A 15,263-nucleotide genomic window follows, 5' to 3' on the forward strand; every position below is an offset into this window, starting at 1 on the left:
GAAACAGAATAGAGAATCCTGGGATATTATGGCATGTAGAAAACTAGCACATGAGGAGGGGCCAGCAAAGCACCTGAGAATAAGCATTTAAAGAGAATAGAGTTAATTAATTACATAATTATAACAGGTACAATGTAGATTATAAGTATATACAGATATTTGCAGCCTTGTAATTTGGATGAGTAGTTCAGTTCAGTCACTCAGTCATGTCTGAATCTTTGCAACCCCAGGGATTGCAGCACACCAGGCCTCCCTGTCCATCATCAACTCCTGGAGTTTACTCAAAGTTGGATGAGTAGAGGGGATATTCAGTCTACAAATATTTATTGATTAAAATCAGAGTTGAAATAATTCATTTTTGAAAGAAAATCATGGTTGCTTTGACTAATTCTTAACAAATTTTATATTAAAATATATTTCTATTTGCACTTTAAATATCACATATGTATATACACATAGTTACTTGTGTATGCCAATAAAGATCTGTATAGTCAAAACTATGGTTTTTCCAGTAGTCATGAATTGATGTCAGAGTTGGACCATAAAGAAAGCTGAACACTGAAGAATTGGTGCCTTTGAACTGTGGTGTTGGAGAAGACTCTTGAGAGTCCCTTGGACTGCAAGGAGATCAAAACAATCAATCCTAAAGGAAATCAGTCCTGAATATTCATTGGAAGGACTGATGCTGAAGCTGAAACTCCAGTACTTTGGCCATCTGATGTGAAGAACTGACTCTTTAGAAAAGACCCTGATGCTGGGAAAGATTGAAGGCAGAAGGAGAAGGGAATGACAGGACAATGGCATCACTGACTCGATGGACATGAGTTTGAGCAAGCTCTGGGAGTTGGTGATGGACAGCGAAGCCTGGCCTGCTGCAGTCCATAGGGTCACAAAAAGTCTGACAAGACTGAGCGACTGAACAACAACTTGTGTATGCATTCAGGCCAAGAAGCAGTGATCAAGTTTTATAGCAACTAAAAAATAGAGGTGATTTTTCTTCTTGCAAAAGTTTATTAAAAACTAGAACTCAGTTCCTCTCATTATTTACATTTTATATTGGCAAGGGAAATGTGTTACAACTATTGAACAAATATTGATATTCTATTATTAATGAAAGGGCACACTTTATTCAGATTTTCTTAGTTTTACCAGATGTCTTTCTTTTGTCCCAGAATCTTAACCAGGATGTCATATAACATTTCATAACCATGTCTCCTTAGAATTCTCTGGGCCATAACATTTTCTCAGAATTTCCTTGTTTTAATGCCTTCATCAGGGGTATGGTTCAGGTATTTTGTAGAGTTTCCCTCAATTGAAATTTTTCTTTTATTTTGCTTTTTGCTTATCACTAGACTGGGTTATGGGTTTTCGGGCAGAAGATCACAGAGGTGAAGTGTTCTTTTCATCTCATCACACAGAGTATACACCATCAGTATAACTTTGCATTGTTGATGCTGATCTTGATCATCTAGCTGAAGTAAAAATATTGCAAATATATTTTTAAAAGAAAGAAATTATTATTTGAGGGAGGAAGAAATAAAGATAAAATATAATATATTCAGTTTACTTTCTCTGATTAGTTAGGTGGTAATAATTTAGTATTATAAAAGTTATCTGGTTAGTAAAACCCTAATATAACATCTACCAATTCAACTGCAATTTAAAAGAGAATAAGATGCAGAAAGGAAACTTATGTAAACAAACTTATTTTTAAGATTCTTGAAAACAATGTACAAAGGATTTGAGGATGTGCACTAATATCATAAACTGTCAAAAATTCAACTAACATTTTACCATGAAATTGACAAATGTTTATTGACCAACATAATGGGTTTGAACTTATTGTGCATATAGTCCCAAGCTAATGATATGCACCTTCCCATTTGATTTTTGAAAAGACATTCTGCAAGACTTACTATAGCTTAGGGAAAAATAAATAGAAATAAACCAATTTCAGTATACAGGCATTATTAGGACTTCTTGACATTTTGCTTAAATTTTGCTCTCATTATGCCATAAGCTCTAACAAAAAAATAGAAAAATATAGATGTATGCTTTTTTAGTACATGTTTATATATTTCCACAATGACCCCAGGAAACTGAGATCCTAAGAGATTAACATGGAATACCAAAATATCACAGTGAGGGTTTTAAAGAAGATTACTCACAATATGGAAAAAAAAAATTACACCCATATATATACATTCTAACAAACTCTCCTTTGTATCTCCTATGGGATAAATTGATTCTCACAAGAAGTTTTTTATAAGCTCACATGAAAGAAAATGAAAGTTGTTCAGTCATGTCTGATTCTCTAGGCCATAATACTGGAGTGGGTAGCTTTTCCCTTCTCCAGGGTATCTTCCCAACCCAGGGATCGAACTCAGGTCACCTGCACTGCTGGCGGATTCTTTACCAGCTGAGCCACAAGGGAAGCCCACAAATGCTGAAGTTGGTAGCCTATCTCTTCCCTAGTGAATCTTCCCAATCCAGGAATCAAACTGGGGATCTCCTGCATTGCAGGCAGATCTTTTACCAACTGAGCCATCAGGGATGCCAAAAGTTCACATAATTATTGCCAACATTTTTACTGAAACTGTTATTATCTTGAATTTATATTTTAACGAGTATGTTCATATACTCAATAGTCATATAAAAATGAGACCAATCAGTTCAGTTCAGTCACTCAGTCGTATCCAACTCTTTGTGACTCTATGAACTGCAGCAGGCCAGGCTTCCCTGTCCATCACCAACTCCAGGAGCCCAGTCAAACTCATGTCCATTGAGTCGGTGATGCCATCCAACCATCTCGTCCTCTGACATCTCCTTCTCCTCCTGCCGGGGTCCAGCCTCGGCAGGATCCAGGGGGTACCCTCAGGATGAACGGCGTCGGCGAGAGATAGAAGACATGTGAGACCAGCCTTGATAGGGCCAAGTCTGTGAGGGAGAGAGAGAGAGAGAGAGAGGGAGAAGGGGAGAGAGAGAGAGTGACCAGATGGGGGGTGCAGCAGAGTCTGGCCAATCTTTATTTTATTTTATTTTTTTTTTTGGAGGTCAGAGCTTTTTATTGGGCAGGAGGGGCCTCGGCCAGCCGGTCATCGGTAAAGGTAGTCGGCCTGGATGTTGGCGGCGATCTCGGCCTCCCACTTGTCCCCGTTGTTGAGCAGCTTCTCCTTGTTGTATAGAAGCTCCTCGTGCGTCTCCGTGGAAAACTCGAAGTTGGGGCCCTCCACGATGGCATCCACGGGGCAGGCCTCCTGGCAGAAGCCGCAGTAGATGCACTTGGTCATGTCGATGTCGTAGCGCGTGGTCCGGCGGCTGCCATCGGCCCGCGGCTCAGCCTCGATGGTGATGGCCTGGGCAGGGCAGACAGCCTCACAGAGCTTGCAGGCGATGCAGCGCTCCTCACCGGACGGGTATCGGCGTAGTGCGTGCTCCCCGCGGAAGCGCGGGCTCAGTGGGCCCTTCTCAAACAGGTAGTTGATGGTGGCCGGCTCACGGAACAGGTAGCTCAGGGTCATGCCCAGGCCTCGGACGAGCTCGGTCCACAGCAGGGTCTGTGCTGCCCGGTCTGCCACCGACTTCATGTCCATCGCGGGCTCCCGCAGGTTCACATACTTGTAGGTGGCTGCCACTGCACTGCTGTGGAGGCCCCGGCCACTGGCATGCCCTGCACGTGCGGCCTGGGCCTGGGCCAGGGCCCGAAGCAGCGTGGGCATGGTCAGGCAGCGCATCTTGAAGCGCGGCCGCTCCGTCCGGTGCAGCGCGGCCCGTCCCCAATCTTTATTTTTTACCGTCGCTTTTATATTCTAAGTTAGTACATTTTTAAGGGGAAGATAGTTTAATATTACATCGGCTCATCCTTCAGGAAACCAGGGTGTTTTCTGCATACTTCTTTGTGAGAGTCTTGTACATTATCTTCTGGCCTTGGGACCCATTGACATTTTATGACCTAGGTGAATGCAAAGCTGTTTTCCATAATCTATACTTTAATGAACACAAAGGTCAGTCCTTTTGCAGAAGTTATCAGTTAAATTTATCTAAAAGGTTTACCACACAAAGACTCTGCAGCTCCGGTGAGCCAGCCCCTGTTTAGCATTCCTGGTTAAAATTAACAATTCTGAACCCTTATTTTTCTAAATCTTTAACTCTAACCGCTTTTAGAATAATATTTTTGTGTTCTCTAATAGGGCTTCCTCACCCCCGAAGGCTCTGTGCCTATTAGGGCCTTTGTGTGATCAGGTTCTTTATGCTGTTTACGATTAAGTTGCTGTGAGCAGTCATGTGCATTAGTACGCATTTGCCAAGCGGGCTAGAATGCCAGCAAAGGGGTCTAAACTGAAACACTCCTTTCATCCTGGATAATCTTATAGGATACCGCTGTCTGGCGGACATATTAATTAAAGTTCTAAGTTGATTCTGTTTGGAAAGAGATCGGGGAAGGCCTTCTACCCGTGTCACAGAAATTAGGGAGTAGTCTAATATAGCAAGCATCAGAAAGACAGAGATCATCTTTAAGGTGAGCGCCGGGGCAGCTTTTCGAAATCCCTGAAGTCCTGATCTGCCTTGCTTGTCAGGTCTTCTCCTCACGACTTTGTCCTGGGTGGGATCTCGTGTGCTGGCTCCTGGCATCCTCCTGCCTTCAATCTTTCCTAAATCAGGGTCTTTTACAATGAGTCAGTTCACATCGGGTGGCCAAAGTGTTGGAGTTTCAGCTTTAGCATCAGTCCTTCCAATGAATAGGCAGGACAGATTTCCTTTAGGATGGACTGGTTGGATCTCCTTGCAGTCCAAGGGACTCTCAAGAGTCTTTTCCAACACCACAGTTCAAAAGCATCAATTCTTCAGCATTCAGCTTTCTTTATAGTCCAACTCTCACATCCATACAGACTACTGGAAAAACCATAGCTTTGACTAGATGGACCTTTGCTGGCAAAGTGAAACCAGGATAATGGGGTAAAAATGAGACCAGGAAAGTGGAATTATTTTCTGGTTAGCAATTAATCTTTTAATTGGTCACATCTTCTTACAGTATTACCTCAAAATTACTTCAGTTTAGTATATTTTGGGAGAAATATTTACATCTAAAAAGAAAAAATGCATAAAGTTAGCTTTCATTCATAAATTATTTTCTAAGAGTAAACCAACCAAAAATATATTCCTATTTACAATTTTGGGAGATATAATATTAGTGTAAGTCTTCTTATTCTTAAAAATATAATTTTAAAATATGCTTATAAACTATTATTACTTGAAATAACATTTTAAATGATTCATTAATTTTGAATAATGTTTATGTATAATCAGATTTTTGCATATGCTTATGTATATAGAATTTTTATTTCAAGTTTTTAAACACTGTATTGCCTTTTTATATGCAAAAATTATTTCCCTAAAGACTTCTGGTCTCTCATTTGAGCACCTGTGTAGGGGAAATAGCTGGCCCTTGGTGTACAATAGAATCTATTTATCATGAGTTAAATAATTTTATGATTAGATACAGGTTTGTCTACCAAAATAACATTAATTATTATGCAGCTAAAATACATGTTCATAAATTATGACATTTTCATTTTAGAGTGTAATATACTAAATTAAATAACTATGAGAGATAGCTGAAACTCCAGTACTTTGGCCACCTGATGAGAAGGGCTGACTCATTATTTCTGTATCTCCTTGAATTTATATTCATCTATATCCAATGGACAGAGGAGCCTGTCAGGCTACAGATCCATGAGGTCACAAAAAGTCAGACATGACTTTATGACTAAACAACAACAATAAGGACTGATGCTGAAGCTCCAGTACTTTGGCCACCAGATGTGAAGAACTGACTCATTGGGAAAGACTCTGATACTGGAAAGATTGAAGGCAGGAGGAGAAAGGGATGACAGAGGATGATGTGATTGGATGGCATCACTGATTTGATGGACATGAGTTTGAGCAAGCTCTGGGAGTTGGTGATGGATGTGGAAGCCTGGCATGCTGCAGTCCATGGGGTTACAAAAAGTTGGACATGACTGGGTGACTGGACCAAACTGAGTGTGAGATATTAGCAGAATCTAAATAGTTTATTTCTTTTTTCATCAATGAAATTGTTGATATTTTAAAACAATTATTTTCTACTGAGAACTGCCATGTGTAAATAGTTGAAGATAGGTAGATAGACATTTTACATTTTTTGTATACTTAATCAGGCACACCCTTTGGACAATCTTCTTTCTACAATGCATTTTTCAGTCTGTACTAAATACCAAGTAGTGCATAGTACAGACACAACTTATCCTCCCAAAGTTTTAAAATGATTATAATAAAAAATAATCAAGAATAGAAAAATGCAAAAGTTTTGCATTTGAAGATAGAGACTATTTTGTGTAAATTATCTGAGAAAAGGCAAATCAATGGACCTAAGCGTGGGTACAGACACGAGTTCAGTAGAGTTGATGCACTGGTTATAAGGTGGGGTGAGGAATGGCAAGAAGTGAAGGTAGAAAGAGTCCAGGTGACAGGAAGCTGGAAACCTCATTGAGGAGTTTGAACAATATATGGAGAATGGTGGGGACAGTGAAATGAAGAAGGTGTGAAGGTTCAGGAGACCAGGTTTCATGTAGCCATGTTAAAGGTTTTGGTCAGTATCTGAAGATCAGATATAAACAAAGAAGTTTTCAATACAATAATGCCTGAGGTTTAGTTGTATTTTAAAAGATAATCTAATTATACTGGAGAGGATAAGATGAGGGAAATCTCTAGACTAAAGGTTGCAACAGCAGTGCAGGTGAGAAATGATAATAGCTTGGAAAGAGGGGGGGGATATTGAGATAGAAAGATATTTACAAATTTGAAATGTATCTAAGTAGGGGGATAGATCCTGTATAGAGGGAGAGGCTGTTTGCAGGAAGAGGAATCAAATGATAATTTAAAGATTTCTGGATTGAACAACTGGGTGGAGAGTGTTACTGAGTTTGGAGATTGATTAGTAGGAAGAAAAGAGTGATTTGATTTTACATCAGGAGTTTTATACATTTTGAACTGTAGATGTGACAAAATTGAATTTGGCTTGAGCCCTGTGCCCTTGGAAAAGAGCAATGATGAAGAGGTCTTCCTGCAAGGAACTACCTTTCCCCCCATGATTTAGATATGGCTCACGGATATCCCCTTAGTTACCTATGAAGAGGTCAGACACAGGTCATCCTTCTGTGCTTCAGACATGATGGGCTGAACTCTCTTGTCCCCACTGGTCAGTAGGAATAAAATGCCTGTTTAAACACATGAAAAGATGCTCAACATCACTCATTATTAGAGAAATGCAAATCAAAACCACAATGAGGTACCATTACACGCCAGTCAGGATGGCTGCTATCCAAAGGTCTACAAGCAATAAATGCTGGAGAGGGTGTGGAGAAAAGGGAACCCTCTTACACTGTTGGTGGGAATGCAAACTAGTACAGCCGCTATGGAAAACAGTGTGGAGATTTCTTAAAAAACTGGACATAGAACTGCCATATGACCCAGCAATCCCACTTCTGGGCATACACACTGAGGAAACCAGATCTGAAAGAGACACGTGCACCCCAATGTTCATCGCAGCACTGTTTATAATAGCCAGGACATGGAAGCAACCTAGATGCCCATCAGCAGACGAATGGATAAGGAAGCTGTGGTACATATACACCATGGAATATTACTCAGCCATGAAAAAGAATTCATTTGAACCAGTCCTAATGAGATGGATGAAGCTGGAGCCCATTATACAGAGTGAAGTAAGCCAGAAAGATAAAGAACATTACAGCATACTGACACATGTATATGGAATTTAGAAAGGTGATAACGATAACCCTATATGCAGAACAGAAAAAGAGACACAGAAATACAGAACAGACTTTTGAACTTTGTGGGAGAATGTGAGGGTGGGATATTTCAAAAGAACAGCATGTATACTATCTATGGTGAAACAGATCACCAGCCCAGGTGGGATGCACGAGACAAGTGCTCCGGCCTGGTGCACTGGGAAGACCCAGAGGAATCGGGTGGAGAGGGAGGTGGGAGGGGGGATCGGGATTGGGAATACATGTAAATCCATGGCTGATTCATATCAATGTATGACAAAATCCACTGGAAAAAAAAAATAATAATAATAAACATTAAAAAAAATAAATAAATAAAAAATAAAAAAAATGAAAACTTCAGATATATTTCCCTTTTTTCAGGGCCCTGCACTTTGACACACCTTCACCTTAAGCCAGCTTCCAGGCCTTTCTTATAGGCACTTCTAAGAACAGACTGACTTTAGGTTCAAACATTCTGTGGTCTACTGTCACATCATGTCACCTTCACTAATCCCACTTCCCAATACTTGGTTATCTCTAGTTTGGTTTACTTCTCCCAATAAAAGAAAAGCACTTTTCTGCCTTAACATTAAAATGCTTGCAGATCTCATGCCCTATTTTCCCTATTAAACAGCTCCCTTCATCCTGGCCTCTGCTTCCCTTTTCCCCTCACCTCCTTTCCCCACTCCCTCCTTTCACAGGAATAAAAACTCACATTGAGGAATAAAGGTAGACTTTAATTAACAGATTAATGTGGACATAGCCTTTTTAATTTCACCTAGAATTTTAGAAGAAGATGAAAGAAGACATAATTCCTCTATTTGCTCTTATCATAAAATACTGTAATCTTTTAATTTATTTATTTGAGTTTTTATACATGCTGCATGAAATGGTCTATTGCTACATAAATTGACCTTTGAAATCTTCTCATTTATCACTGTCAACTTCTGTCATCAGTTCAGTTCACTCAGTCATATCTGATTCCTTGCGACCCCATGGACTGCAGCACACCAGGCTTCCCTGTCCATCACCAAATCCCGGAGTTTACACAAACTCACATCCATTGACTCAGTGATGGCATCTAAACAGCTCATCCTCTGTTGTCCCCTTCTCCTCCAGCCTTCAATCGTTCCCAGCAGCAGCGTCTTTTCCGATGAGTCAGTTCTTCACATTTGGTGACGAAATTACTGGAAATGACCTCAGCATCAGTCCTTCCAATGAACATTCAGGACTGATTTCCTTTAGAATTGATGGGTTGGATCTCCTTGCTGTCCAAGGGACTCTCAAGAGTCTTCTCCAACATCACAGTTCAGAAACATCGATTCTTTGGCACTTAGCTTTCTTTGAAATACAACTCTCACATCCATACAACACTACTGGAAAAAACAGAGCTTGGACTAGACAGATCTTTGTTGGTAAATTAATGTCTCTGTTTTTTAATGTGCTGTCTAGGTTGGTCATAACTTTTCTTCCAAGAGCAAGTGTCTTTTAATTTCATGGCTGCAGTCACCATCTGCACTGATTTTGGAGCTCAAAAAAAATAAAGTCTGGCACTGTTTCCATTGTTTCCCCATCTATTTGCCATGAAGTGATGGAACCAGATGCCATGATCTTAGTTTCCTGAATGTTAAGTTTCAAGCCAATATTTTCACTCTTCTTTTTCACTTTCATCAAGAGGCTTTTTAGTTCCTCTTCACTTTCTGTCATAAGGGTGGTGTCATGTGCATATCTGAGGTTATTGATATTTCTCCCAGCAATCTTGATTCCAGCTTGTGTTTCTTTTAGTCCAGCGTTTCTCATGATGTACTCTGCATATAAGATAAATAGGCAGGGTGACTATTACAGCCTTGATGTACTCCTTTCCCAATTTGGAACCAGGCTGTTGTTCCATGTTCAGTTCTAACTCTTGCATCTTGACCTCTATACAGATTTCTCAGGAGGCAGGTCAGGTGGTCTGGTATTCCTATCTCTTTACGAATTTTCCACAGTTGTGATCCACACAGTCAAAGGCTTTGGTATAGTCAATAAAGCAGAAGTAAAAAAAAATAAATAAATAAAGCAGAAGTAGATGATTTTCTGGAACTCTCTTGCTTTTCTGATAATGGAACAGATGTTGGCAATTTGGTCCCTGGTTCCTTTGCCTTATCTAAATCCAACTTGAACATCTGGAAGTTCACAGTTGACATACTGTTGAAGCCTGGCTTGGAGAATTTGAAGCATTACTTTTCTAGCTTGTGAGATGAGTGCAATTGTGTGGTAGTTTGAGCATTCTTTGGCATTGCCTTTCTTTGGGAATGGAATGAAAACTGAACTTTTCCAGTCCTGTGGCCACTGCTGAGCTTTCCCAACTTGCTGGCATATTTAGTGCCGCACTTTCACAGCATCATCTTTTAGGATTTGAAATAGCTCAACGGGAATTCCATCAGCTCCACTAGCTTTCTTCATAGTGATGCTTCCTAAGGCCCACTTCACTTTGCATTCCAAGATGTCTGGCTCTAGGTGACTGATCACACCATCGTGGTTCTCTAGGTCATGAAGATCTTTTTTGTACAGTTCTTCTGTGTATTCTTGCCACCTCTTCTTAATATCTTCTGCTTCTATTATGTCCATCCCATTTCTGTCCTTTATTGTGCCCATCTTCACATGAAATGTTCTCTTGATATCTCTGATTTTCTTGAAGAGATCTCTAGTCTAGTCCATTCTATTGTTTTCCTCTATTTCTTTGCACTGATCACTGAGGAAGGCTTTCTTATCTCTCCTTGCTATTCTTTGGAACTCTGCATTCAAATGGGTATATGTTTCCTTTTCTCCTTTTCCTCTAGCTTGTCTTCTTTTCATAGATATTTGTAAGGCCTCCTCAGATGATCACTTTGCCTTGTTACATTTCTTTTCCTTGGGGGTCATCTTGCTCTCTGTCTCTTGTACAATGTCATGAACCTCCGTGCATAGTTCTTCAGGCACTCTGTCTATCAGATCTAATCCCTTGAATCTATTTCTCACTTCCACTGTATAATCGTAAGGGATTTGATTTAGGTCATACTTGAATGGTCTAGTGGTTTTCCCAACTTTCTTCAATTTAAGTTTGAATTTGCAATATGGAGTTCGTGATCTGATCCACATTCAACTCCTGGTCTTGTTTTTGCTTACTGTATAGAGCTTCTCCATCTTTGGCTGCAAAGAATATAATCAGTCTGATTTTGGTATTGACCATCTGGTGATGTCCATGTGTAGAGTCTTCTTGTGTTGTTGGATGAGGGTGTTTGCTATTACCAGTGCATTCTCTTGGAAAAACTCTTTTAGCCTTTGCCCTGCTTCATTTTGAACTCCAAGGCCAGAGTTGCCTGTTATTCCAGGTATTTTTTGATTTCCTACTTTGGCATTTTAGTCCCCTGTAATGAAAAGGACATGTTTTTTGGGTATTAGTTCTAGAAGGTTTTGTGTGTCTTCATAGAACCATTCAGCCTCAGCTTCTTCAGGATTACTGGTTGGGTAATAGACTTGGGTTTCTGTGATATTGAATGGTTTGCATTGGAAACAAACAGAGATCATTCTGTTGTTTTTGATATTACATCCAAGTACTGCATTTTGGACTCTTTTGTTGACTATGATAGCTACTCCATTTCTTCTAAGGGATTCTTGCCCACTGTATTAGATATAATGGTCATCAGAGTTAAATTGACCCATTCCAGTCCATTTTAGTTCACTGATTCCTAAAATGTCAATGTTCCCTCTTGCCATCTCCTGTTTGAGTACTTCCAATTTGTCTTGATTCATGGACCTAACATTCCAGGTTCCTATGCAGTATTGCTCTTTACAGCATCGAATTTCATTTCTATCACCAGCCACATCCGCAACTGGGTGTTGTTTTCGCTTTGGCTCTGTCTCTTCATTCCTTCTGGAGTTATTTCTCCACTGATCTCCAGTAGCATACTGGGCACCTGCTCACCTGGGGAGTTCATCTTTCAGTGTCCTATCTTTTTGCCTCTTCATACTGCTCATGGGGTTGTCAAGGCAAGAATACTGAAGTGGTTTGCCATTCCCATCTCCAGTGGGCCACATTTTGCCATAACTCTCCACCATGACCCGTCCGTCTTGGGTGGCCCTAAAGGGCATGACTCACAGTTTCACTGACATGGCTGTGTTCCATGTGATCAGATTGGTTAGTTTTTGTGGCTGTGGTTTTCAGTCTGTCTGCCCTCTAATGGAGAAGGATAAGAGGCTTATGGAAGCTTCCTGATGGGAGAGACTGACTGAGGGGGAAACTGGGTCTTGTTCTGATGGGCGGGGCCATGCTCAGTAAATCTTAAATCCAATTTTCTGTTGAAGACAGGGCTGTGTTCCCTCCCTGTTGGTTGACCTGAGGCCAAATCTGGTGGATGTAATGAAGATAATGATGACCTCCTTCAAAAGGTCCCATGCAGGCACTGCTGCACTCAATACCCCCAGCCCTGCAGCAGGTCACCGCTGACCTATGCCTCCACCGAGTTTCCTGGACAATCACAGCAAGTCTGGGTCAGTGTCTTGCGGGGTCATGGTTCCTTTCTCCTGTGGGTCCTGGTGCCCACAGTTCTGTGGTACTGTGGGCCCATGGTTCTGTCTGTGCCCTTCACAAGTCCGTTTCCCCAGTCCTGTGTAAGTTCTGGGGGCTCTATGGTGGGGTTAATGGTGACCTCCTCCTAGAGGGCTTATGCCATACCCAGGTCTACTGCACCCAGAGTCCCTGACCCCGCAGCGGCCCACTGCTGACCCGCACCTCCTCAGGAGACACTCAGACACAGTTCTGTCTCAGTCTCTGCAGGTTCTCTGGGTCCTGGTGTGCGCAAGGTATGTTTGAGCCCTCTGAATGTCTCTGGCGGGTATGGTGTTTGATTCTAAATGCGATTTTGCCCCTCCTACCATTTTGCTGGGCTTCTCCTTTGCCCTTGGACACGGGGTATCTCCTCACAGTAGCTGCATTGCAGCGAAGCTGCCACTGTCATCATCTCCCATTAATATAGTATTTGTTTATATTTAGGCAATGGCACCCCACTCCAGTACTCTTGCCTGGAAAACCCCATGGACAGAGGAGCCTGGTAGACTGCAGTCCATGGGGTCGCAGAGAGTCGGACATGACTGGGCGACTTCACTTTCACTTTTCACTTTTATGCATTGGAGAAGGAAATGGCAACCCACTCCAGTGTTCTTGCCTGGAGAATCCCAGGGATGGGGTCACACAGAGTCGGACATGACTGAAGTGACTTAACAGCAGCAGCATTAATTATAATGTATATCTATTTTGTATTTATATAGTTTAGATAATCTTAGTACTTTAAAAGCCCACAAAATTATTTTACACATATAAATAAATTATTAGTTGGAAATATAATTATTTTCCAGTGTACATCATAATATGCTCCAATTATAGATTTATCTAAAAAACTCTGAGTAGGTATGTGTTCTAACGAACCCCCAGATAAAACTAAGAAACAGTCTCTACCATGTAATACATGTAAGTATGCATGGAATACAATTATTGCCAGAAGAGAGTTCTAAATTAAAGTAACTCTGATGCAAAAATTGTTTAGTGTATAATCTGAATACTTACCAAATTTGTAATGTGTAACAGTGTATGTAAAGATACTTGATTTTAAAGGATATAGAGTTTTCTTTCTTCCTTCTCCCCCTTATTTTGTAAGTTAGAAAGACATTTGTTGTATCTCAAATTCTAAAATAGCATTAATACTATATAATAGATATTTTAAAGGATTTTAAGATACAGAATGGGATTATGTTAAATGGTTTAATGCTCTGTGACCCCATCCTCTAGCGCATGAAGAGACTGAAGTACTATTAAAAAGCCCACATAACCTTGATTCCAGGGAATCTTCTGAGTGTTAGAACTGCTTCATTAGGCAAACTGATTGTCATTGCTCTGGGGTGATACAGAATAAGAATTTACTCTTTGTCCTTTTTAGTTGCAAAATTCAATAAAATTATCCTGAAGAGAGAAACAAGGTTTAAAAAAAAAAAAAGTAATTATGTCAAATGCCTTCTTCCTAAGTATGACAATGGGATACATCTATGAATTATCCATGTAACTTTAGCTGGCTGATAAATGTGATACAATTGTAGAATCTAGTCAGGAAATAATGAAAACCATGCTGATTTTAACAAAGCCAGTTGGTGGTGTGGATACAAGTGACAGAGAATGTGACTAAGTTTATTTATAATGTGAATATTTTATTTTTGTTTTGACTTTTCATTATTAAATTCTGAAGAAATTATAATTTCAAGTATTAGATTTCATTCCCTCATATTTGAATCACATTTGATATATGCCAAGTCTGATACTTCTAAGAGAATTTAGTTTCAACATCTTAGAAATGCAACATTCTGTTAGGTTCATACATGTTTTGTATTGTTACATCATCTTGAAGAATGTCCTTTACACTTGATAATCTTCCTTGTTCTGAAATCTGTTTTGTCTGAAATTGTTACAGTTAACCCCCTTCACTTTTAAATTTGCTCCATTTTTTTTTCCTACTCTGAATCTATAAGAATGTTTATATTTAAAATGGGTATTAGGTGGAGAAAATACAGTTAGATTCTCTCTCTCTCTCTCTCTGTCTCTTTTTTAATCCACTCTGACAATCCCTCTATTTTAATTGGTATGTTTAGAAAATTCAGATTTCTATATATTCCCCTATTGTTTCTTTTTCTCCTGAGAGGTCATCAATAAGCCAATTGGACCTGGGGGCTACCAGGGCAGTTTTAGACTTTAAGAAGAACATTACAAATCATTAGTCAGCTAGGTTTTCCCACTCCCCCTTTGGTGGCCAAAATTAAAGTCAGTCATTTTCTAGGGATTCCTAGAGTTAAGCATAGAGTATTCCCAATTTAGTTGCACATAATCCATGAGTTTCTGTTTGAAAATTCAGAAAATGTGATCAAGTAAATGATATATGGGTTTCCCAGGTTTTGCTAGTGGTAAGGAACCCACCTCCCAGTGCAGGAGAGGTCAAAGGTTCAGGTTTGATCCCTGGGTTAGGAATATCTCCTGGAGGAGGGTATGACAGCCCACTCTAGTATTCTTGCCTGGAGAATCTGTCAGGCTGATCTGTCCAATTTGGTCTCAACTTTAAGCCCTATTGTGGCAAAGGAGCTTGCCTATCTCAGTGAAGCTATGAGCCATGCTATGCAGGGCCATGCAAGACTAGCAGGTCATGATGGAGAGCTATGACAAATCATGGTCTACTGGATGAGGGAATGGCAAACCACTCCAGTATCCTTGCCACAAGAACCCCATGAACAGTATGAAAGGGTTAAAAGATATGACACTGGAATATGAGCCCTTCAGGTTGGAAGGTGTCCAATATGCTACCAGGGAAGAGCAAAAAGCAACTACTAATAGCTCCAGAAAGAATGAAGAGGCTGGATCAAAGCAGAAATGATGCTCAG

General features: G+C 40.3%; 1 protein-coding gene across 1 annotated transcript; it reads right to left on the bottom strand.

Annotated features, from left to right (window-relative positions):
* Positions 1 to 3,044: 3,044 nt before the first annotated feature.
* On the bottom strand, positions 3,045 to 3,773 carry LOC133050211 (NADH dehydrogenase [ubiquinone] iron-sulfur protein 8, mitochondrial-like). Its single transcript, XM_061134405.1, has one exon. It carries the CDS (start codon positions 3,732 to 3,734, stop codon positions 3,096 to 3,098), a length of 639 nt encoding a protein of 212 aa, XP_060990388.1. The 5' UTR covers positions 3,735 to 3,773; the 3' UTR covers positions 3,045 to 3,095.
* Positions 3,774 to 15,263: the final 11,490 nt, after the last annotated feature.

This window comes from Dama dama, chromosome 31, assembly GCF_033118175.1.
Source record: "Dama dama isolate Ldn47 chromosome 31, ASM3311817v1, whole genome shotgun sequence".
Lineage (NCBI taxonomy): Eukaryota > Metazoa > Chordata > Mammalia > Artiodactyla > Cervidae > Dama > Dama dama.

Excerpts from the sequence above, each read along its gene's own strand:
- LOC133050211 (XM_061134405.1), bottom strand. The coding sequence starts at position 3,734 with ATGCGCTGCCTGACCATGCCCACGCTGCTTCGGGCCCTGGCCCAGGCC.